This window comes from Syngnathus leptorhynchus, chromosome 2, assembly GCF_054491065.1.
Source record: "Syngnathus leptorhynchus isolate UIUO chromosome 2, UIUO_Slep, whole genome shotgun sequence".
In the NCBI taxonomy this organism is placed as follows: domain Eukaryota; kingdom Metazoa; phylum Chordata; class Actinopteri; order Syngnathiformes; family Syngnathidae; genus Syngnathus; species Syngnathus leptorhynchus.
The window spans coordinates 2,832,258-2,856,745 of record NC_141196.1 but is presented as its reverse complement, the minus strand read 5'-3'; the positions used below and the strand labels follow the sequence as shown (position 1 = coordinate 2,856,745).

The window sequence follows — 24,488 nt, the reverse complement described above, 5'->3', positions numbered from 1 at the left end:
TTCAGTCACATTGACTTTCTGGTATTGTGTTACACTGCTATTTGGCTGTATATTTGGCAGTGAAGCAGTTAAAAGTGACACAGCTTCTCTTTCTCATGTGTCAGGGGCCAACACACACACATACACATTGGATGGAAAAATGATACCCAGGGAGTCATTTGGAACACGTCAACAAAACCAGCAACAACCAAAAAATAACACAGTAGAAGATATTCTGCACAATATTCATGACCGCTCTTATGTGAATTGAAAATGGGCTGACTTTGGGTTGGAAAACAAGACTTAAATTAGAACAGCAGAAGCAGCAGTAAGTGATACACACACACACACACACAAAGACGGACTGTCCCTTGGAAAAGTCATGCAGCCTAAGCGTCCACAAACAGGTGAGTGAGGTTAAAGTGTTCATCTTGAATGTCTGAAACTCAAGTGTTTCTTGTGTAATTGTAGCGTGTCACTGTTGTGATCAACGGTGTGTTATGTCACCTTGCGTTTCGACTGTCTATTGTGTGTGTGTGTGTGTGTGTGTGTGTGTGTGTGTGTGTGTGTGTGTGTGTGTGTGTGTGTTTGCGCAGATGGATAGAGTTACACTGCAGTCACCACCACCCTGAGCTTCCTTGCCATACAGATAAAGACGCTCACACTGTGTCTCACACCTTCATCCTGGAAACGACGTGCACCCGGCAGGCACATCTGTCATCCAGGTACAAAGCTGGACACGTGGGGAATGAATCCTGGAAGCATCACGGGAAAAAGGACCAGGCTTAGGAGGACTGAAGTGGAGGATGGATTAGGCCATTTGAGGAAGTGAAGAAGGTAAAAGTTTGCTGATTTGGATCAGAGAGATCTGAGTGAAGAAGCGTAGGATGCTTTCAAGCTGTTAAATGCTACTCCCGCTTGAAGTTGACTGTCAAGCTAAACATAGAACAAAGAGAAATACATGTTGTGTATTTAAAACAAGCTAACAGCTGCGCCTGAAGAATAGCCTACCAGCTTAATGCTAACATATCATGGAAAATGCCATTCAAATGCTAATGCTAAAATGATAGTCGTGGTTCTCGAAGCAATGGATGTCGGAACACAAACGACGGGGCAACACATGTAGACATCACAATGCAGGCAAATATTCTTTGTCCTCCATGAAAAGTAATCACTTTAAAGCGTCTTACTGAGGAGAAGAAGTCGCAGAACTAACATTTGTCGTGTGGATTCCTCCACTATAAAGACAAACGACAATTAGGTGTTGCTCGTTTACGACGAGTATGACAGAGCGAGTGAGTGACTTCCAAGATCAGAGCTTCCACAAGCTCCGACGGGCGTGCCTCCGACGCGGCGCGCTGTTCAAGGACCCCGAGTTCCCCGCCGCCGCCCAGGCGCTCTTCTACAAAAGGGCGCCACCGCCAGGGCTGACCTGGAAGAGGCCGCGGGTGAGGACGGTGTGGCTTCGTGACGCTAGACGAGTTTTGGCTCATTGGCGCATCTTTCCATCCCAGGAGATCTGCAAGGACCCGCGTCTGTTTGTTGACGGCATCAGCACGCGTGATCTCCACCAAGGAAGTTTGGGGAACTGCTGGATGGTGGCCGCCATTTCCTGTCTGGCGTCCGAGCCCACCTTGTGGAAAAAAGTACTTCCTACTATCCATCTAGAAACATCATTCGAATATAGATTCAATCTGATTGTTTCCACTGGTCTCGCCAAGGTCATCCCCGACCACACGCACCAAGAATGGAACCCCAAGCGTCCAGATTTGTACGCAGGAATCTTCCATTTTCGCTTCTGGCGTTTCGGTCGCTGGTTGGACGTGGTGGTGGATGACCGCCTGCCAGTCAGCAGCGACGGGGTTCTGCTCTTCTGTCGCTCGGCCACGCCCAGAGAGTTTTGGAGCGCCCTGCTGGAGAAGGCCTATGCCAAGTTGGTCACACTGCAACCTCCACGAAGAAGATGATATCACATAAGATGACGAGGCTCTGTCACGGCCGGTGTTCTCGCAGGCTAAACGGATGCTACGAGGCCTTAGAAGGAGGAAACACGGCCGAGGCTTTGATCGACTTCACCGGGGGGGTTTCGGAGCCTCTCAGTCTGAACCGCGAGAACCTCAGCCTGCACGCCGACCAAAGGAAGTCTCTCTTTCAGACGCTGGCCAAGGCCCACGAACACAAAGCCCTCGTCACATGCTCCATTCGGGTAATTGATAAACAAGCGGCAACAGTATTTGGTAACTTGCTATAAAAGGATTTTATTTTTATTTTTTTTGGTGACATTGCCAGCCGTCTGAAGGCGAGACGGTGGAGTCAGTGATGGACTGCGGGCTGGTACGGGGACACGCTTACGGTGTGACGGCGGTGAAGAAGGTGTGGAAGGGAAGCGGAACATCTCGACTCTTCTTGGTGCGCATGCGGAATCCGTGGGGGACTACTGACTGGATGGGTGCCTGGAGTCAGCGGTGAGGGGGCCCACTAAAACCTTCGCTGCCTTTTACAATTTTCTGGTAAAATCGTGTGATTTTTTTTTTTTTTTTCAGGTCACAGCAGTGGCAGCAGATGAGCCGTGCAGAGAGAGAGAAGATGGGACTTGTAGTTCGGGATGTTGGCGAGTTCTGGTAGCTATTTATTGACATCAGAAACATTGAAATATATTGCAGGTTAGAGGAACTGTAACTGATCTTCTGAGGAAAAAAAAAAATCGGAGTGACGTTTTGCTCGCTGTGAACGTGGATCCTGTCCTTCCTCCAGGATGGACTTTGAGGACTTTTGTGGCTACTTCACGGACGTGGTGGTGTGCCGCCTAGTGGAGAGGTCTTTCCTGTGGCCCAGCTCCCACTGGAGGGAGGTGCGCTGCTACGGAGAGTGGGCCCCGGCGCCATCGCGCCCCAGTAGGCCTCCGTCGGCCGTTTGCGTGCTGAGTCGGAGGAAGGAGGATCCGCTTGAGGAAGGAAGAAATGGAGACGGTGAGGAGGAGGAGGAGAACGGAGGCCGAGAGGCGCAGATGGACAAGAGGAGCCGATCCGGTGGATGTATCAACCATAAGGACACCTTCCTGCACAATCCACAAGTAAAGCAACTCTGAATCTTTCACGCGGGAACAAGCAAGCCACTCCCTCAATTTTCTTCCACAGTTCATGTTTGAGATCCGAGGCCACGAGGAGGAGGTGCTCATGTGTCTGCAGCAGGAGGACCAGAGGATACGAAGGAAGGACGGCGGAGGAGACAACCTGCCCATTGGTTTTGAGGTGCTCAAGGTGAGAGGTTTGAGCTTATTACTTTTTAAAAATATTTATTTTGCTTTAGTACTGAAACCCATATTTATATAATATATATATATATATATATATATATATATATATATATATATATATATATATATATATATATATATATATATATACTTTTTTTTATTTTTATTATACCCTCATAGCATTTATAAAACTTTGAACTCTGCACCCCGCCTGCTTTGACCTTCAGGTGGAGGAGAACCGCTGCAGCCGAGTGCAGCAGGTGGTGGAGCAAGCGGCCAGCTCAGTCTACATGGACTCACGTAGCATCACGCTAAAGGCCACGCTGGCGCCGGGCTGCTACGTGGTGTTGCCCACTACCTACCTACCAGGAGCCAGCGGACGCTTCCTCGTGCGGCTCTTCTCGCATTCACATCTTCACCTCAGGTGCGGCATCTTGCGTATCTTTATCTTTTGGGATTCGGTAAAGATGGGAGGGAGGAACATATGTGCAAGTCAAGGTGGTTCCCATTATATGTTAGCATTAAGCTAGGCTGTTTTGTGGCTGTTTGAACTTTTAATTGATCTTCTAATGACTTTTTTGTCCACTAGGGAACTGAACAACGACTTGCCAACGCCACCTTTACTTCAGTGCTTTTTACCTCAACCCACTGTTGTGACCACAGTCCACCTACAGAGGGCGACAGGACTCTGCCCTCCCAAACAGATAGGTATGTGCCGTCAATCGGCCATTTTTTTTTTCCTGTATGGAGGTGATGACTTAGTGACGTAACTCGAGGCTTCAAACTTTTTCAATGCTCCGGTGTCAAACTCAAGGCCCGGGGGCCAGATACGGCCCGCCACATCGTTTTATGTGGCCCGCGAAGACAAATTGTGCATCAAATTCGTGTCATTACTAGAATTGCTAATCGTCTTCTCTTTTAATAATATCTTTGTTTTTTTTACATATTTGACCAGTTGTTACTCTGATTTAAAAACGAGTTATTTGTCGGTTTGTTTTGTGGCTTATACTGGATATAATATGAGGTGCTCATACAAAAAATGAGTTTGACACCTCTGCTCTATGCTAGCTTAATGTTAGCACAAAAGGGGAACAACTTGTGACACAAACCTTGAAGCAACACAGGCTCTGCCATTTTGGTTGAAGTGATACCCGCCTCTCGTAAATGTGGCGCTTTGATCAACAGTTCCCGATGTTTACGCCATCATTCGTTGTGAGAGCGCCACCGTTCGCTCTCAGGTGTTTAAAGCCAAAGGAAATCCTCAATTCCACCTGAGAGCCATCTTTTACAGGAGATACCCCGATGAACACATCTCAGTCGAGGTTTGAAGTCTTCCACTTATGATCAACATTTGCCTCTGCTGCGTTTATTTGAATGATAATGTGTTGTGTGCAGCTTTGGAGCAAAGGCCTACTGTGGGACTCCATGTTGGGCCACGCACGACTCCACACAACGCTGACCGACCAGAGTCGGGACCACGCGATGGAGCTACGAGGTGGCCGGTCGGGTTCAGGAGGTCGCGTCTATGTGGAGACATCATCGAGCGTCTGCCTGACTGACTTGTAGCCGGCTCGTCAGGTTGGCGCGGTAACAAGAACCGCGCCATCCCCTGGAGCGTTTTTATTTGAATGTAGCAAAATAGGGACGGTTCATACCCGATGCCAAATGCTTGCAACTGCTGTACATTTGCTATCCAAAGTTTTCTTTCCATGTTATTTCTCAGATGTGTGAGCTCCAGATAAATATGATTGTTTCTTCATCGAGTGCGTTTCTATGTTCCTGTCATTTGATAGAACAAGCGACTCCATCTAAGAATTTTTTATTTTCATTTTGGGGTGTGCTCATTTTTATTGCCAGCATTGTCATTTCTTCACAGTTGTCGAATGAAAAGGTATACGGCACTTATTCAACTGTTCTTTTCAATTTACACGTTTACTGACTATCCTTTACCTCTAAAAAAAATTGTGCGGGAAATCCGACTGGATATTATATGTCTAACTTATCTCTCAAAGACATTTTTTTCTCGCTCAATAAATTTTGTATTACCATTAAATAGATTTTATTTTATTTTATAGTGTACTATCGTGAATGCCTGCATTGGAGACATTATTAGATGACTTTAAAGATTAAAAGTATTTTTCTTGTTTTTTTGTGTGTGTGTGTTAGGTTATTTAAAAAAAATACAACTAATAGAACTTATAAAACAAATTCTGAGCTCACCTGACAGCGGGCGAACCTCCCTCGCTGACGTCATCAGCTGAGGTCCGACCACAAGCTTGCCGCATCCACACGGTGTGGCAGTGATTCAAGGAAGCGGAGAACTTCCCACGCTAACCCTGCAGGAGGTCGTCCACGCCGGTTCGGGTAAGAGAAAAAAAGAGCAACTTGCGTGGGACACGTAGGACGTAGAAAATGTCGCTTGTTGTATGTTCCATGCGTTTTTGTGTCAAAGTGGGGTGTGGTGCTAAAACTTTTTGAATGTGTTGGTTTGCTCCTGATAAGTGTGAAACCTGTTTTGCATTGCTTTTACGTTGCTTACTATTTCCATTCCCTCCAAAACTTCCTTCAATGTCTTTATCAAACAGCACAAACATATTATTGTTGTTGCCATAGTTACTTGCTCAACTATAAATATGGTGTGTATGTAACAAACATGCTCCAACAATCCACTTGTGGATGACTCTTTGCCAGGTGAACCTTCCGTACCTTTTACTTTTGGTCAAACTGGCTCGGCTGGGAATGCGGTCGGACTGCTTCCATGTTCTATGTTCGGTATATCACGCCAGCCTCTGACTTCACGCAACTGTAAAAATGGCTTGAATATTTCAAAACGAACGAACCAGCTGGCATATTTCAAGACAATGTTAACAAAAACACAAAGTTGGTTTGCTGGAGATGCAGTTTGTGTTGCGTCACTGCACAGGTCAGGTTATTGTGTCAACCTCCAAGTAAACACAGCGAAGAGTCACTGGGCGAATATCAAGAGAAACGGCAAGAACGGTCAGAAATTCCCAATTCTTCTTCTCACCTTTAGCTCCGACCGTCATCATGTCCGACAATGTCTTCATGCACCTCATCGGCAAAATTCCACAACCGTCAACAACCGTGTTAGGTGAGAGACTGCTTAAAAGCGGCCAACTTGAGGAAAGAAACAATCCTGATGTTCTCCTTTATGCTCCCCCTCAGTTCTTCTAAAGGTCCTCTTATGCATCATCCCGATTGCTATGATCGCAGTGGGTGAGTGACACTTAAATCTTCCTTAACTCCCAGTTCAATGTACAAGTCAGTAAGTGTGACATAACTGGATGACATCAGGGGCGGAGCATCTGGACGACTGCCCCCGCCAACGCTACATTCCCATTTACCTGATTGTGATGGGCTTCTTCTTCATGCTGCTGGTGATATCGATTTACCTGCCCTGCGCCCGGCAACCCAAAGACGGCCCTCCCAACCCGTTTTACCGAATCTGCCTGGGTTGGAACATTCTGTTGGCCGTGTTCCTCGTCACCTGGTTCATCGCCGGTGAGTAGCGGAACTTTTTAGCACCAACGGTGCTTTTATTGACAACTGCTTGCTACTTTGAGACTTTCCCATTCGAAGAGCAAATATCTACGATAAATCCGAGATTTATTTTCATACAGATTTGTTAACTCATTCACTCCCATTGACGGCTATAGACGTCAAATATCTATTTTAACTGTGCTGGCAGTGAATGCGATATTAAGAAGAAAAAAAATTCCCTTTTTCTAGGTAACGTGTGGATCTACTCCATATACAAGCCCAACTACTACAAGAACATTACAATGACTGAGCCCTACTGCGACAAAAGACTCTACCAGTTCGCCTTCTGGACTATGACGATAGTCTACATCTCGGTGGGTGTCATCGTGGCACTCGGCTTACTCGCGCTCGTGTGCTTATATTTGTTCGGCCAAGCCGACCCCGATGATTACATCTAGAAGCCCGCTGAGGTTTCGCCCGATCGTTTAGCGGCGGACGAGCGGCCCACCGCCGAGGCCGCTGAGTCTTGATAGTATCATGAGGTTGGCGATATGAAATGATTACAGATGACACCATTCATAATTTTAAATTTTGATTCTATTTTTCCTGAATAAGTAACATTTGGCTGCAATGTCAAGTAGTAGTTGCTAAAATGAAGTAACAGGTCAAAAATTTGATAGACAGTGTTTTTATATATGGAGCTACCTAAATTTCTTTTTTTTTTTTTTTTTTTTTTTAAATCATTCAGGTTTATTAAGAAACTGTCAATTTTTTATTCGAAATTCCAGCCACTTTAGCTAATAATGTTTAAACTGCTTGCAACAAAACACCCCACTCAGGAAAAACATCCAAACTGGGCTCATTAAGTTGAATTTGCAAAATGTCATTTCTTTGGTGTCGTCCACATTTGTGAGATAGCTGTCATGTTTTTGTTCTTTTTATTTTTTTTTATTTTTTAAACTCGGCTTCTTCCTCTTGTCACATTGCTGCAAAGTCTATCCAAGCGAAACAAGCCAGTGAGGTTATTGATTGTTTAAATCAGGAAGTCTTGTACAGCTTTAAACGAGGACAATTTAATTAGCATTTAAACTATGACAATCTTCAAGTATGACATCTGAGGTTATGTCACCATGTTTTTTTGTGAAATAAAACACGCACTGAACGGTGAATCGACCGTGTACAGGAAATGAATTTTGGAATTTTAGACACCGCAGCTGTGCAAGTCGTCTTGCATGTTGCTTCATGGAGGAATTTGTTCAAATCTTAATTGCCACTTTGACCCGGACAACTGCATCACACTTTTTTTTTTTTTAAACATCATTTACATAAGATTATACCGCTAATGTAGAGCAATAGGAATCTTAGTGGGTATTACAATATATTCATGTTTGTGGTGCCCCGCCCCTCTCCCTCCTGATTGGCTGACTCGGCTGTGATGTCAGACGTCAGCAGCCTTTGGCCGCCAGGAGGGCGAGAGCTTTGTCGTGCACCGGCCTGTACAAGAGGGTGAAGCTGGACGGGGTCAGGAGTCCTTTTCCCTGGGGATCCACTTTTCCCATCAGCACGTAGTTTCGGCCTGGGGACAATCATGAAACAAAAATTATTTCAATTGTTTCTCCACGAAAGACAAGAGGGAACAGATTCTTCTATTTGTTGTTCAAGAAGTCGAATCGATCGCATTTTTCTGACATTTCTTGCAAGAAATAAAATCCTTCTTATCTGGAAGGCATCTTCGTTGTTCTCAACATCCAACCGTCTTTTGGTCCTACCTTTGATCAGGCCCGGACATCTCTTGCATGTGGAGTTCAGTTTGACAGTGGTGGCCTGTCCTGCTTTGTTGATCTTCAGTTTTCCTTCCTTATAGGCTTTGATGACAGACACTTCCACCGTGGCGGAACCTCTAGGACCAGCGATCACATCTGTAATTTTTCCTGTCACCACTAAAAGGGGAAAGGGCGGAGTATGTATTAGGGTAGAAGTGACCAAGCCTGGAAGGAGCCGGTTGTGGCTTACCGAAGTCGTTGGGGCAGAACCTGGTCAGGAGAGTTCCTGTTCTCTTGCAGGCTTTGGTGCACACAGGGTTCAGTGGCAAAGCTATGGCACAGATACAGAAAAATACGGCAATGGTCGATAAACGAGTCCAAGGAGACGATAGGGCGACTCACGTTTCTTGTTTACTGCCGGCTTCTTCGGAACCACCTTGCTCACGCCGGGTTTTGGCGTCACTTTAGGTTTGGGCGTCACTTTAGGCTTGGGCGTGACTTTAGGTTTGGGGGTAGGTTTGACGATGGGTTTAGTTTTAGGGGTAGGTTTCACTGGTTTGATTGCTGCTTTGGGAGTGGGTTTGGTCTTTGGTGCTGGCTTGCGTGTCGGTTTGTCGACTTTAATGACTTTGGGTTTGGATGAAGGTTTTGTTTTGGGTTTGGGTGGTGTCTTTTTCACCGGCGCTTTGGGGGTGGGTTTAGCTGTTTTGGGTTTGGCCGTCGGTTTACGAGGCGGAGGCTTTATCGGGAGCTTCACGACTGGTTTTTTGGTTGGTTTCGGGGTGGCTTTAGGTTTAGGTGTGGTTTTGACGCGTTTGGTTGTAGGTTTGACGGGTTTGGCCGTCGCTTTGAAGGGCTTGTTTGGCTTCACGGACGGTTTCCGCGTTGTGGTGGCGATCTCGGATCGATGGATGAAGTCTCCCCCGGCGGTGGGTGTCCGAGAACCCCGGGGCACGCTGTTATAGAAGGCCAGGAAGCCATCTGAGGTCACGCTCAGGTCGGAGACAAACTGGACAAGGAGCTGATTCCCATTGGTCACGATACTCCTACGGAAGACATGCTGTCAGACCGACACCTACCCCAAGATCTCCCGACTAAACCATTTTAACTCAGACTCACCCCGGCGGTACCCTGTCGCCGCAGAACTTGCCAATTCTCCTGGAATCGTCTCTCCCTCCCCCGTTGAACAGAGCCACGTAGTCATAGCGACAGTACGTGTCCGATTCCAGGTCCAGCTTCTCAAACTTCAGCTCGATCACCTGGCGAAGAAGCGGCGACAGGCCAACACAAACTGTGACATGAAATAAATCATGTTTCTTTTCCCGAATCCCACCTCCGCAATACAGAGGATGCCATTTACTCCCTCTCTCGGCCCGGTTTCCTAATTCTTCAATCTATTGGCACGCACAAGTCCGCTCATAAGGAACTCTTTCATTGGAGCGAGAAGTGCTACTGGAGACGGAGCCTTCTTTTGCAGGTATGTTCCTGCCTCCTCCTGCTCCGAAGAACCGCAGTTACCAAAATTTTGGAAATGTTATATAAGGAGCTATCTAAAACTAACTCGGGTCTTTAGTTGAGTCAGGTTTTTTTTGGGGGGGGGGGGTCTAAACAAATGAATCTAAAAGCATTGAATTCTCAAGTCTGCTCACGTTGCTCGGCTCGACCGAGATGTACCAGGAGCAGCTGATGCCCGCTGGGTAGTTGGAGTTGGGCCAGTTGGGCGTCTGGATGGATCCCTGGGCTTTGGTCAACCGCCCGCCGCAGAATTGATTCTCTGTGGAAGGAACCACACCAAAATTTGCCCATATCGTCATCGAAATATATTTATAAGCGCCACAAAAATGCCACCACACCTTCCACATGTGGCTTCCCCGCCCGGAAGTAAGCCAGAAAGCCCCTCCCTCCCGTGGCTTCGTCCGACACCATATCCAGCATCATGGTGTTGGAGGTGGAAATGAGCGCTCCGGGCCGAAAGGTCCCGCAGAAGCGGCCCAGCTTCTGTACCAAGCGCGTGTGGCCGTTGTAGACGTCCAAGTAGTCGTAGCGACACGTGGGTTCGGCCTCCATGTCGAATAGGCGGAAGGACATCATGACCACGTGACCTTCTGGAACCTTTTTAAGGAATTTTAAGAATAATATGACGTCTGTTCCTGAATGCTTGCTAATATCCGTTAGCCAAGAAAAACGTGTGACTCACGGTGATGTACCAGGTACATTTACTGTTAGCTTTGTAAGGACTGGGGAAGCCTTCGCTGGCCACGATTCCCGAATCGGCCACCAGATGCCCGCCGCACTTGAAGACGGGCCTGACGGAAGGTAGAACAGCATATACGAGGCCACCATCAAACGCAGGGCGACTTGAAATGCCAAGTTTAACGAGGCGCGGCGCCTGCTAACGTTTTCGTGCAGGGTCGGAAACCACAACGGCACAGAGCGTCTCTGTTTTCGCAGCCGATCATCGCTACTACTTTGGCAAGAGCGTCAATTGACGGTTATGAGGGATTCATTAATTGAGCAACTCAAATACTCTCGGTTTTGTTTTTGTTCAGTTTGTTGTTTTGTGTGCGCTGCAGTACAGTAATGCCACATTTAGCTAGTGGTGTCCCTCCCTTACATGCCACAGGCATTTGGAATTCTGTCAGACTGTCACACAGTGTAGAAGACAATATTTCAGGTGCATGGAGTGACTTTACTTCATATCTGACCTTTGATGAAGCTTGATTGACCTATACGAATTATTTGTTTATGTTTTGAATTTCTTCGGCTTCGGTACAATTACTTTGTCAATCTGGATTAAAAACACTGGTCAACAATTTTTTTTTATTCAAGATGGTTTAGATATATTTTTGAGTACTGATTTTAAAAAATGCCTTTACTTTTTCAGGTTTTTAAATTTATTTTTTACATTTTTTTAATTTGACCTATAAATGCTTGCGCAATATGGATTTTATCATCCGTCGTCATTTATAACAGTGATGTTTCAGGGAGAGAAAAAAAAAAATCCACCAGTTACTGAAGCCTTAATACTTAAATATTACAAAAGACCTTTTGACACGTATTGTTTTTTGAAATAAATTATTATGAAAACCTAACATAGATTGCAAAAGTCCGATGTGGGGGAAAAGCATCACACGTGGATTGCATTTCTGACAAGTCAACCACATCGTCTCGAAGCTGCAGCCTACAATTTCTGGGGCGCGCACACACACGCACACGTATAACTATTGACCTGCACACTAGTGTGTTTGAAATCCAGGCTGCCACATATACAAATGTGGCAAAAACAACATTCTCAACTTTCTCCAGTTTAAAAACTAGGACAACAACTCACCTGGTATAGTTGGTCTGACTTTGCGCTTCGGTCCATCCCAGCGCCAAGACGAAAAGCACACAAACGATCCACACCCCGACCTCCATCTAGCTTGCCCTCTGAGATTTAGAGAGTCGACGGTGGCGGCGAGGAACAAGAAGGAGGGACAAGCGGGGGACGGAGGGTGGAGAGGAAAGGAGGAAGTCATGATTGGAGGTTCATTCATGTACAGTGATGGTTTTTCTTCAGATGTGTGTGTGTGTGTGTGTGTGTTGGACAGAGTGCCACTGTTGGGTGTGTGTGTTTATTACTCCACGACAGTGCTCCACACTCAAGCCTTTCATTTGCCAGCATTACAGTCGAGCCACATGTCTTGAAGGGGCTACAAAGTCTGTTTGAAAGGAAATTGGGTTAAATACTCAAATTTGTTGGTTCACAGCTTTCCTGTATTGTGTTGTTTCTATTGTAAAAAGAAAATCCACACAAACTGTGGATTTGGTCTGTTTAGTTAGTCCGAATACAGCCATTCCTTTTGTCTTTTTTTAAGATGTGGACGAGAAACCACCGCTGAATAAACGCTTGGCAGAAAGGAGCTAGCTTGTATTGGACACTTGCTCGAGTTCCATGCCAAAATATGCAGATCATTTTACTCGAAATGGAAAAAACAGGGGGGAAACACAGTATCACATTTCAAGTTGTTTTATTGTCTTTTTTTGTACAAAGAATTTCACCCAAATTTGAAAGCAATTGACAGCAGCGACGTCATGAAGCAGATTATCACTTCACCACAATAGCGTCACAGAGAGGGACAAAAGGGGAATATGTAAATGGGATGGGTTTTTTTTAAGCACTTCACCACACTTGTCACTCTTTACTGCCCCCCCCCCCCCCCGAGCAAGGCCTTCTTTAATAAACTTTTTATACATGGCACAAGCTCGGGTACGTCGTCCGCTCTCAATTCTCAGTGGGTGAACATATAAAAATATACACATTTTAACAAAATAAAGTCAGCCCCTCTTTCACTGTACTGTACATTTAGCGTGCTTTTTATTTACACAAGCCGACAACGTGATTAGGAGCAATAGAAAAGCCGGATCCCGTAACATTCATAGCTGGACGTCACAGAGGTGAACATCTCACAGAATGTTGGTGAAGCACATCTTATCATACATGAAAGGTGCTTTTTTTCTTCCTACTTCAATAAATATGACCCACGAAAGAGGAAGTGGATTCCAGAAGGTCTCGCAGGTCACGTCAGTCAGGAATTAGTTGAGACGGGCGAGTCTGAAACCCTGAGTGCTCCAACGTCTCGTGATGATGTCACTGTATGTGTACTTCAGGAAAGTGCACATTAAAAAGTTCTAAAAAGTTGTGCCTGATGCTTCATCTTTGGCCGCTGACTTAGTGACTCATGTCAGACTGTGGCGGTAGAGCGTTGTCCTCTTCCGCCCCCTCCGGCGTCGCTCTGTGTTTATCTGCGGTCGGCGCTTGGCAGCTTTCTCGTGTTTTGCCTTCCTCCTCGTCCCCCTCGTCTTCCTCGTCGAGGTCCTCCTTCTCCCCGGGCGCCTCTGCTGAGTTTTTCTTGACTTCATTTTGCGTCTTAAGCACGCTGCAGAGCTCCATCTCGTGGATCTCCACGTCGAAGGGGGTGGCGTGGGGGACCAATGTCGGGGACTTGCAACCGGCGCAGCCCTGAGAGGAGCCAAGAAAGGCGTCTGGGTTATTATATGCGCCTGTCTCCCAACTTTGTGTCACCACTTCATTTCAAGCAAGTTGGGAGTGAAGTCATTCCTTAGTTAAGACCTCCTCACGTTTTAATAAGTATGACTTGGGAGTGTGTGGGCTTTAAAAGGCGGGGCTCGGCACGGTGAGTGACGTGGGTGTCGGCGAAGGTTTGAGTTAGCGTACTGTACTTACGGAGATGTTGATGGCTCTGGGGAGGCGTCCGGTGCGCACCCACGGGTGCACCTGACTCAATTCCCTTTTCTGATCTTCCGTGAAACGGGGCTGGTGTTTCTGCATGCCCCTCAGCGCTTCGCGATCCTCTCGCAGCACCGCCTCCATGTCCCTGTTATACAATGGCGCCAGACGACCGTAAGTCACACGCCATCACGCGGCCAAAGCCATCATTTTTTGCCTGATGCTCTTACCTGACGGGCAGCTGGTAGGTCATCATGACCTTGTCGTCTTTGTTGGCCATCAGCAGCCAAATGGGGTCCTGCAGGACACATTTGATGAACTGTTCCTCGCCACCGTCACCACCGCCCCCTGCTGGCTGCTTGCGGGAGTGGTCGTTCTCTAACGAGTCGATGCTGCCAAAATATTTGCTGGTGTGGCTGCCCTGGCTGCTACCTGGATGGACACCGAGAAGGAAACGTTAATACCAAGTCAACGTGACGTCAACATTTCTTTTCATGAGGTAAAAGAATATGACAATTCAGCATTAGTAATGATTCTTTACTAACTGGTGCCACTGGTGCCGGAGGAGCAGCATCCGTTGGAGCCAGAGCCAGAACCCGAGGACCTGGTGCCTGATGATCCGGATCCAGAGGCAGCGGATCCTGTTCCCGAGCGCGAGTCTTCCTGCAATAGCAGATCCAGCAAATCGCTGGAAGTCGACATGGCGTCGTTGTTGGATTCATTGGCTTCCCCCTATGAGGTAAACAAACGTGAACATTCATTATGAGGAACATGTTCCAGGGTTGTAATGATATCTCATATTATCGCTATCAACCGCATATTTCTACGACAGACACCCAGAAAAAAAAACAACAACAACACTGTACTTACATTCTCATTCTCCTTAGTGTTGTCATCTGAGCTCCTCTGATTGGCTGAGCTCTGCACGCCGCCCGTTCCACCCTGCACGGTGGGCGTGGTTTGCTGAGAAGCCGCCAGTACGGTGGCGGCCTCTAACCGGTTGCTTGATGACTCCTCCAGTTGCAACAAATTGAGGGGGGAGGAGCATCGGGACTGGAAGAGGGGGGAGTCGGCACTCTCGGGATCGGCGGGGGTCTGCGTGTAGGACTGGGGAGTGCTGCTACGAGATGCCGCACCCGTGCCAGGTACGGACACGAGGTTGCAAACGGCTGCGGGGACGGGAACCGGGGCTTGAGCGCTGCTGGGGTAGTTATAGTTTTGATTGAAAAACTGCAAGGGTGTGGGGCCTTGTTGAGAAATGGGTGCCCCCATTTGGGGGAACATGTAGTTGGGAAGAACCAAGGCCATCATGGGGGGCACTATCTGGGCAGGGGGGAAACGTGACGCATCTGGTGCGGTTAAGGGCTGAGAGAACGGCGGGTAGACCGGGTAGATCGGAACCATGCCGGGTGCAAACGGAGCAGCGGGAATGCTGGGCTGAGAGCAAACAGACGGCCAGGAGGAGGAATTTGCGGGGGCTCCGATGTTGAGGGGCCCGGCTGCCGCTCTGCTTCTGGGATCTTGGTGTATCCCCGTGAGTCCCAGAGAGCTTTGCTGCTCAGATGATTCCTGGTGCCTGAGCCTCTTTCCGCCACGGCCACGTCTGTGACTGGAGCCGCCCCCCGCGGCCGGGTAGTCCCGAGAACAACGCACTCCTAAGAGACACATCATGAAGAGGATCACTTAAGTTTAAATCCAGCCCGGCCCGAAAAGTTAAGACAACCTACCTCGCGCCAGAGGGTTGGCGGCGGGCGCTTGGCAGCGCACGGTCGAAGATGTGGTCTGATCGAAAACGCGCAGCTTGCTGAGGTCTTTGAATCGGTCGAGGAAGGCCTGCTCCTCCTGCTGCGTGTGCGCCGACAGCACCTCTTTTGTCAGACCCAGACGGCCGCCCCCACCTGCCAATGCCGCGCCGCCCCCGGAGGGCCGGCTGTCCCTCTCGGGCTGAGTTGGCGGTGCGGCTTGAGGGGGCATAGCCATTGGGGGAGGAGGGGGAGGAGGAGGTGGTGGAAGAGGAATGGAGATGGTAGCTGGCCCGCTAGAGAGGTTAGGAGCAGCCGCGTGTGTTGGAGTGCTCGGGGCCTCCTCCATCACAATGTCTGTCAAACAAACAGGACAAAAATGTTTACAAACATGACGCTTGGCTGGGTATCTTTTGAAAAAAAAAAAAAAGGGTGACTTTTCCAACCTGATTCCGGCGGCTTCTTATCTCCCACGTGCACGATGGTGCTACTGAAGCTACACTGGGACGTGACGGAGGCCACGCTCTCCGCCTTCATGGCTAACGTCAGCGGGGGCAGCGGAGGGGGTTCGCCTCCCCGGCCAACCGACGCACCTGGAGGGAGCGAGTGACAAATATGATACGTTGCACGGATGAACAGGCGGCGGAAGGAATGAAATCCACACCCACCTTTGACGTTCCCGACGGCGTCCTGCTGCTTGTCTTCGTCGGAAGCCGACGTGCCCGAGTAGGAGCCGCACTTCCTTTTGACCGTATTAGGAATGTTACAGCTCTCCAGGTACCTGGAGGACATGGTCAAAGAGGTCAGTAGGTACTGCGAGTCAAATAACGGGGCGGAAAATAATTGCCGGAGCCATTCTTACCTGATGATACTGTCGAGACAGTTGATCTGTTGGTAGGAATATCCCGGTGGGGACTCTTTCTGTACCAGCGGAGCAGGCAGGAAATCTTTCAGTGGTTCGGTCATGTCGGCGATGAGACCTCGAACGGGTTCGCTGTTGATGGCTCTCGAACTGCTCGTGGCAACTAAAGTAGACATAAGCACGAGTTCAGAATAGGCCTCTTTGGCACATGTGATTAGCGTGAGCTATGCTATCTTCTGCTTTCATTGGCTTTCCCTTCTCTATGACACTCTTTGATTCATACGTAGGAGTTGATCGAAGTTAAAACTGCAAGGTCGCACGTTATCACATAGGATAGGCAAAGTGGTATAAGAGTCGGGACCTTGGAGGTGGGGGTTAGACCTCCTTCTGAAAACTCGCAGAGAAGGCTCCACATCTGTGTATGGATCTTTCTGGCATATATTAAATAGAGAAGGTAGCCTCCTGCTAATTCTTAATAGCATAGCGAGCATTAAAGGTAAAGAACTGGGACAAAATCTAACAGACCCTCTTTTTCCTACTTTTTTTTTTTTTTTTTTTGAACATCACCTGTGCTGGGATTTGCTCGAGGGGCCGGCCTGTTTCGAGACTCGATGAAAACCTGCTGCCCGTTTGTCTTGACCATGTGAACGTCTTTGCAGATCTGCTGAAAGGTCATCTGGAACAACCAAATGCACAACGACCACAATTAGCTCGTTGGGAATACGGCGAAATGGTCAGTTGACGGCCCAAGTCTTGAAACTCACAGGCTTGCGCAACACCACCGCGGCTGCGCCGTCGTCCATGGCGGGCCCGTTGCTGTCGCTGGAGGAGGCGGCCGAGGCGCCGAGATGCTGCGGCTGCGAGTGGCGCGAGCCCCGTGACCCGCTGGAACCCAGCGAGCTGTAACCCTGAGACCCGGCGCTGTGCACCGGCTGCACCAGCAGACGGTGGATCTTCTCGCTGAGCTGCACTATGTCGGGCGTGGAGGTACGGCCCTCGCAGCCCTGCGCCGCAAACACGTCCTCGTTCAGCGGGCTCCTGGCGACGGGAGAAAACGGTACGTTGAACCTCCGGCGCTTTCACTTTTAGTCGGTCTAACGGGGCGGTGGCTTACGTTCTGACTTTGTGGCGCCCTACGATGAAGGCCACCTTGCGACTCCAAGGGTTGACAAAAGAAGACCAGCTGGTGTCGATGGTTAGGTATTCCCCGTTGCGGGCGCACATCCTCAACGGCGCGTACTCAAACGGCTGGCCGGCAAACTGAAAGACTGCAGGGAGACGACAATCAGTAAGGGTAACCACGCCCACCGGGATTTTCTGAGCATATTCAAATAAGCTTACTCTTCTCGTGTATGGCCACCATCGTGGGTCTGTCTTCGGGGTGGATGTAAAGCAAGGTCGGGGTTCCTACCAAATCTTGCGGCAGATATCCCAACAACGGTACCGCCCTGCACGTGGAACAGAACGAAAATGTCAGCGAGGCAGATTGCAGCAGACGAAACGGCAGAAGGTGAAACAGCCGTAACTGCGTCACCCAAGGTGAGGAAACTGACCTCTCGTCGACTTCCTGGAAGAGGCAACTGGGGGTGTGACTGGTGGTGAAGATCCTCTTGTCTGTAGGGATCCGAGGTGCTGATGGGAGAAGATGCCAGGGAAGAGGAGGCATGTTTAGACACAAGCCGAGCGCTCACATGTCACCCGTCACGTTGCATCCGAGGCTCTGTTACGCCATGTATCCAATTAATGAGCATTTCTCAAATATGTGAGATGTGTTCTGTGTTGTCGCCTCTCTGCTAAGCGTGTGAGGAAAACATGTGAAGTCATCACACGTCTGAGATGAGAACCTTTTTTTATCATTCTGGCGCCGTGAAGGCTGGCTTAGCGTGAGAGTCATGCCTCACAACCGTCAGAAAAAAAAAAAACGAGTGTTGACTTAGCATGCGCTCGCTCATAATCCATGGAGTCAGAATTTGTGTTATTGGAAATAATATAAAATAAAAATCAAGCAGTTTGAGAATTTGAAAGTTAATAGTACCTTCGTATCCAGAGTGGACTCTCTCCGCAATGAGCAGGCAACAGGGCTGCGGCTCGGAAGTATCCGAATCTCGGATGGTGAGCTGATAGGGAGTCAGGCGGAAAGGATAGTAGCGCATCTCGCCGCCCTGCGTCCGGTTGGCGCTGATTCTGCAGAACATGGACTTCTCCTGAGTGCAGTCCATAGCGGGCGAGGCTGAGAGGAGGCAAGCGGGACGGTCCGACGTTATCGCACGGCCCAGTGAGACTGTTCCTGACTTGCTGGAACGAGAACTCACCCGATCCCATACAGGAGGCCCAAAGGGGTAGACGGCAAGGCGCCGTGCCACTATAGAAAGTGCTGACGTCCTGCGGAGCCAAAAGCTCGGAAAACATGGTGCCCTGGAGACGCTCTGGCTTGCAGCGCAGCACCGACGATCCCTGGGGTGACACGTACACCACCTTCCCGGTCAGGAAGGACACGGCCATTGAGAAGGTGTCCTGGGAGAAGAAAGACAGCCATTTAAAAAATGTTCTTCTGGACTGATGCTTTTCGTGTGAACTTACCGTGTTCTTGAGTGTGTATTCCGAAGTGATGTTGTCAAGCTCCTCGATTGTGAAGGCAGACAAGTCCAGGCTACAACCGTGGCACTCTTCCACACTCCATTGGTGATAGTACTCCTTGTTGGCTGGAGATAACACAGCAGGAAGAGCATCAGCAACCAAATTCACAGATTTTGGTTCTCTTTGTCGATTATTTTCAGCCCTGCAGTTTCAGTGTCGCTCGTACATATGTACGACAAGGTGATAGCCGGAGTGTTGCGGACGCATTATTTGTTACTGATTTCAAAAGAGACCTCCAGGCCTGAAGGAACTATTGGAAGAAACTAACGGATGGGCTGGAGTAGCTGGCCGAGACACTGACATCATATGTTGCAGCCCGGCCCAGCAGGAGTTTGCCAGAAAATCCAGATTACTCTCTCCAGGCCTGAAAGTGTATATGTGTGAATATTGAGTGTGACAATTAAATTTGCCTCAAGAGGTTGACTTCACTTTCTATGAATTGATCTGTTGAATGAAGGTCAAACCGGATCTTACCTCGGACTTGTCTGACACACTGCAGGGCGTATTTGAGTGCATTCAGAGTGCTGGAGTGGCCCTTGGACTTGCGCTCGGATGGCAAGCGGAGCTTCAGCTCCTTGATGGCCTTCATGAGTTCCTTCTGGGTTTGGACCCTGGCCGACTGATTGCTGCTGCAGCCGGACGTGGAGGGCGGGTCGTGCTCGGAGCTGGTGGACAGCAGGCTGTAGGCTAGCGAGCCGCTCGGAGGCGACAGGCTCTGCGAGTTGGAGCTGGAAAGAGCAGCGGTTGTTGAAAAGACGGCCGACTTCTCCTCCCGTTCTCCGTCCGAGAGTTCGCCGAGTTGCGATCTTACCTCTTTTGGCTCTCTGTGGTTTCCATCATGCCCGAGTCCTTGCCGTTGGACGAGCTGTGCGAGCTGCGTGTGGACTGGCGCCCGCGGGAACCCGTGTCCCTTTCGCCGGAGTCGTTCCCGCTGGAGAGGCCGCCGTCCATGTCGTCAGAGTTGGGCTCCCTCTGATCGCCGGATCCTTCGCTGGGGGACGACTCGACCCCGGCCCCGTTTCCCTGCGCCAGGTCGGAAACATGGCCGCCGGTGCTTTTTGCGGCGTTTAGCTGCTCGGACTCAGTCTCCTGGTCATTGTCTTTGTTTGCAACCCTTGTCCCTCGCCCACGAGCGTTGTTGCTGGCCGCTGACTGAGTGATGTCATAACTCATACTAGACTAGGATGAGGCTCGCACCTCTCGTTTGAAGCGGTAGCCGAGGAATGAGCTCAATGCGGCGTCTACTTAAGTGGGACTGCTATGGACGTACGAGTGAATCATAGCTGATGGCTGCGTTATGTAATCAGATGAGAGGAGAAAGTCACGGTCTGAGATCCCGTCATCTTGTCGCCAAAAACAGCTTCTGAACAAAACGCCGGTTGAGGGGAGATGCTCGGTTGGATATCTATCTGGTCCTGAGATGTGTTTCCAGGCAATTGGATGGACACCTAAGAAGACAGAGAAAAATAAAGTGAGGACAGCATTGTCACTCAACGGCTTGGCCTGCGACAACGAAGACAATCTTATTTATCTTATAAATCAAAAGCCTGTTCCTATTTCCAAACGTATGCTTGTGTCTCATTATAGAACGGGTAGAACATACGTTGGTGTCTTAAATTAAAGAGAACATTTGCCTGTCGTCAGAGCTTAGTTGCTTTTGACCCAGAGGACAATCTGGAATGGATAATCTGGAAGTGTTCTAATAAACAGAGGTTTGCCGCATCGGGTGTATATGTGGACATCACCTACGCAAGTAAAAGTCTCTGGCTATTTATTCCTTCAGTGAGAGAGACGCCCCGTAATCTCTTAAACCCTACAGACGCAAAGAAGACAAGCTCCGGGACGTCACTACTTTCTAATTGATACACTTGCACGACACGACAATTCAATTTTAGATGCAGAATTTGGTCACGAACGACAACCAGTCGCGGCTCAACACGTGCGTATTAGCCTTGACGACAGGTGACATGTCAGGACAACAATAACTTTTTTAAAACATTTCCCGACCTTCCTCAGTATTATTATTTATTATGCGATTAATTGTTACAAGGTCCTCTTCAATTTTTTTGAACAAATACAAGCAATAATTGAATCTTACATAATGATAAACAATCGGACTTATTATAAATAACTGTTGTGGTCCTAAGTTATCTAGACACGACATATTAATTATTAACGTGTTTGCTGTGATTGTGATGGTTTTCTTTTATACTGTGAAATGAGCGCTCAAGCTTGATCAGGAGAATGACAACACTCCCACATGACAAAATGTGTGCTCCACAGTTGGATGTGTGGAGGAGAAATATGCAAGCAGGCTGTGCGAGTGGGTGTCAAGGCCGGCTGTCATCCATGCGAACTTCCAAGGGCTTTGGTCCGGGGACACACAGCGGCGCATCAAAGGAAAGACGGTGAGGCTAGAATTGCTAAAGGCCATGACAGCCGCCTACGCAAATCATTGACCGGATATGCACCAAATAACCTGTGAATGTCATATTCTCAAAATATGGAGCCAGACATTGGGATATGAGTTGAGCTAAACAATTTTTGTCACTCCTTCGGGTATGTGCGCAGATACAAATCTACTTTTTTTTTTTTAAAACGATTTAAGTCAAAACTCCTCAGTCGCGATATTAATAATTCTTTGCAGGGAATAAAGAAAATATGCCTTCTGCAAACATACTAATTGTTAGCCTACAGAGTTAGCCATTGTTGCTTAGCATTGTGGTTGTTTTAAATGCACAATATGTTCTCTTTTTTTAATGTTTACTTTAACTGTTACAATTAACAGTTCGAAGCCTCTTTTTTTTTTTTTTTTAAAGTTACTATCCACCAAACTGTTGTTTGTACAGTCACTGTCACCATACAGCACTTTTTTTTTTCCAATCTGAATTGCCAAACATGCTTTGGGGTCAGCTCCAGATTTCAATCGATTCTTGTAGGTCAATCTTTTATTTATTTATACGTGAGTGGGCATCGCCTAAAATATCTTGACCTTTCCGACATGTTCTTTGTGCACTTTAAAAGTGATAAGAAAGTGTCTGTCTGAGTATAATGACGATGGAACACGGGCACATGCGAAGACCACAGCCTGACACTTGACGTGACACACTTCCCCGTCGCAGTGTACAGAGGCTCAATGTGGGTGTGGTCTCGGCTCAGCATCGTGCGCCGACATGTGATGTGAGCATGCCCACCAAATATATCGTACAAAAAAAAAACGATTGAATTTTATATCAACTTGTTCCAAGATGGAGGTTTTTATGTCCATCTCATGACATTTATCAATGTCTAACCCGAAACAACAAGTCTTTATGAGCCGCGTACATCAGGCACGTGTACTCGGCAGTGTTTTCCACAGTGGCTTGCCGGCTACTGATTGGCTAGCTAATCGGACCAATCAGAGAACACGCCGGTGAGTCGCCTGTCTGTTTGGCTGGTTGAAACTCCGCCCCCTCGCCTGGATTTGGCCGGTATTCTATCTGATCCCAGGTCAGCGTTGACAGCTTTGCACAAGATGCGCAACCATCCACAACTACATCATAATTATGTCGTATGATACAAAACCTACATTTCGAGTCTCGTATAAGGAGATTCAAAGACTCAGTTAGAAGACTGAAGCCGGATGAAAAATATACAAAATATATTTTAAAAACAGTATTTTGTGCAAAGCTACAATTGATATTGGGATGCGCATGATCCAAGATGTACATATAAAAGCCATGTTTTTTTTTTTTTTGCAAGTGCACTTTGTGCAGCTTGGGTACAAGATGTTCAGTACTTTAAACGCTCGTTCAGGCCACATCATTTGATTGGCTTGCAAGCTTGCAGAGTCTACCAATAGATGAACGCAATCAGCAACAGTAACGTTTTTTTTTTTTTTTTTTTTTAACCAACACACCCACCACCTTGCAAAAAAAAGTCCATAAGCGCATGCCAATCTCAAAATACAAAACAGCATTGGAGAAGAATTTGTTTTAGTAAATTGACGTGATTCAATCACGACCTAGTTTCTTTGCCTGTAATGACCAAGAAACCAGAATCAACCTGTTAATGTGGCGTGGGGATATACAAAACTGTTATCATCTTAGTCACTAGTAACATGCACGCAAAAAAAAAAAAAAAAAAAAAAAAAAAAACACGTTAAGACCAAAAGTCACATTTTGCTGCCACCGTAAATTCAATCTTAAGCATTTGATTAAAGCACTCGCTAGAAACCAAAAACTGCGTTACTGTAATAAATAATTATGAAATGACTTTATATTATAGCAACAGGTTTTGGTACGGTGTCTTGCGCTATTTGTTATTATCCTGATTATTACACTGCTATATCGTTAACATGCTAGCGCTAAACCAGACCAAAGACCCGAACTCAACAGTCGTCAACGTACCTTTTTAAATTCCCGTTGAAAATGTATCAGGTGAGCTAATATTCCTTTTTGAGGTATCCAAAAATATGGACAATGTTTCAATCCTCCTCGATCGCACCGACTGAATGTTTGTAAGCAGTGTCTTCTCACTCAACATTTTGCAATTCCTACTCGCCCCAACCCCCAGACAGAACAGTACGCACACGAACACACGTGAGGAAACATGGGGAAAGCGAGTCAGACGCTCTCATTGGACGTCAACACAACTCAGGCCACGCCCATAACAGCGCCCGAGCGCCTTCCATTGGACGTGGGGGGCGGGGCTCGTAGCACGGGGCTCACTAGTCACGTTGGAAGCTGAGTGCTCCTGAGTTCATTTACCAACAGTGCGAAAACGTGAGAGGGCGGCATCATGGGGTACTCGGTTTACCGTAATACTCAAAATGAGATGCCCAAACAAATGACACAATGACACTTTGTCCTTCGTTTTTTCACAACAGTGTCATTTCTTGATCTTTTCTCCCTTCTTGTTAAAGAACTGCAAGTAATACATTCTACTGTTTGCCTATTCATGATGTACATACACTACAGATATCACGGGCAAATTCCAGAGCGCATTTATTGGCGATCTTACGGACAGTGCAGACACGTTTCAACGTGAGAGGGCGGCACCATGGGGGATTTTGTTTACCGTAATACCCAAAATGAGATTCCCAAACAAATGACACAAGGTGCTTGTCCTTCGTTTTATTCACAACAGTGTCATTTATTGATCTTTTTCCCTTCTTATTAAATAAATGCAAGTAATACATGCTACTGTTTGCCTATTTATGATGTATATACTCTACAGATATCACGGGCGAATTCCAGAGCGCGTTTATTGGCGGTTTTACGGACAGTGCAGACACATTTCAACGTGAGGAGGCGGCACCATGGTGTTTTCGGTTTACCGTAATACCCACAATGACATGCCCAAGCAAATGACACAAAGGCCTTTTCCTTCGTTTTACTCTCAACAGTGTCTTTTCTTGATCTTTTTTCCCTTCTTGTTAAAGAACTGCAATTCTACTGTTTGCCTATTCATGATGTAAATGCTGTACAGATATCACGGGCGAATTCCAGAGCGCGTTTATTGGCGGTCTTACGGACAG

The 24,488-nt window shown here is 47.6% G+C and overlaps 4 protein-coding genes across 6 annotated transcripts; 2 read left to right on the top strand and 2 right to left on the bottom strand.

Annotated features, from left to right (window-relative positions):
• The first annotated feature begins 117 nt into the window (after positions 1–117).
• Positions 118–5,332, top strand: LOC147060103 (calpain-5). Its single transcript, XM_085903031.1, has 14 exons — positions 118–386; positions 576–816; positions 1,226–1,427; positions 1,494–1,625; positions 1,701–1,912; positions 1,993–2,185; positions 2,269–2,444; positions 2,523–2,600; positions 2,734–3,052; positions 3,117–3,239; positions 3,463–3,659; positions 3,825–3,943; positions 4,421–4,557; positions 4,631–5,332. The coding sequence occupies exons 3-14, from the start codon at positions 1,263–1,265 to the stop codon at positions 4,799–4,801; spliced, it is 2,022 nt and encodes a 673-aa protein (XP_085759157.1). The 5' UTR covers positions 118–386; positions 576–816; positions 1,226–1,262; the 3' UTR covers positions 4,802–5,332.
• Positions 5,333–5,469: 137 nt separating this feature from the next.
• LOC147060102 (transmembrane protein 272) lies at positions 5,470–7,905 on the top strand. Its single transcript, XM_085905396.1, has 5 exons — positions 5,470–5,599; positions 6,270–6,347; positions 6,422–6,472; positions 6,551–6,757; positions 6,986–7,905. The coding sequence occupies exons 2-5, from the start codon at positions 6,284–6,286 to the stop codon at positions 7,192–7,194; spliced, it is 531 nt and encodes a 176-aa protein (XP_085761522.1). The 5' UTR covers positions 5,470–5,599; positions 6,270–6,283; the 3' UTR covers positions 7,195–7,905.
• Positions 7,906–8,121: 216 nt separating this feature from the next.
• Positions 8,122–11,916, bottom strand: pcolceb (procollagen C-endopeptidase enhancer b). 2 transcript variants are annotated; one of them, XM_085905076.1, is made up of 9 exons: positions 11,831–11,916; positions 10,697–10,805; positions 10,353–10,611; positions 10,149–10,273; positions 9,619–9,758; positions 8,902–9,545; positions 8,750–8,830; positions 8,506–8,676; positions 8,122–8,312 (listed from the first exon to the last, which is right to left on the bottom strand). In XM_085905076.1, exons 1-9 carry the CDS (start codon positions 11,914–11,916, stop codon positions 8,182–8,184), a joined length of 1,746 nt encoding a protein of 581 aa, XP_085761202.1. In that variant the 3' UTR covers positions 8,122–8,181. The 2 variants fall into 2 exon arrangements, with proteins under 2 accessions (XP_085761202.1, XP_085761203.1); XM_085905077.1 differs by having other exon boundaries at positions 8,902–9,542.
• A 576-nt stretch (positions 11,917–12,492) lies between these two features.
• per1b (period circadian clock 1b) lies at positions 12,493–23,531 on the bottom strand. 2 transcript variants are annotated; one of them, XM_085937482.1, is made up of 20 exons: positions 23,359–23,531; positions 19,782–20,418; positions 19,445–19,698; positions 18,914–19,035; positions 18,646–18,847; positions 18,369–18,563; positions 17,887–17,965; positions 17,675–17,781; positions 17,448–17,601; positions 17,098–17,371; positions 16,901–17,009; positions 16,334–16,496; positions 16,140–16,252; positions 15,918–16,064; positions 15,457–15,828; positions 14,600–15,384; positions 14,275–14,461; positions 13,960–14,161; positions 13,727–13,877; positions 12,493–13,501 (listed from the first exon to the last, which is right to left on the bottom strand). In XM_085937482.1, exons 2-20 carry the CDS (start codon positions 20,141–20,143, stop codon positions 13,211–13,213), a joined length of 4,269 nt encoding a protein of 1,422 aa, XP_085793608.1. In that variant the 5' UTR covers positions 20,144–20,418; positions 23,359–23,531; the 3' UTR covers positions 12,493–13,210. The 2 variants fall into 2 exon arrangements, with proteins under 2 accessions (XP_085793608.1, XP_085793599.1); XM_085937473.1 differs by having other exon boundaries at positions 15,918–16,252.
• Positions 23,532–24,488: the final 957 nt, after the last annotated feature.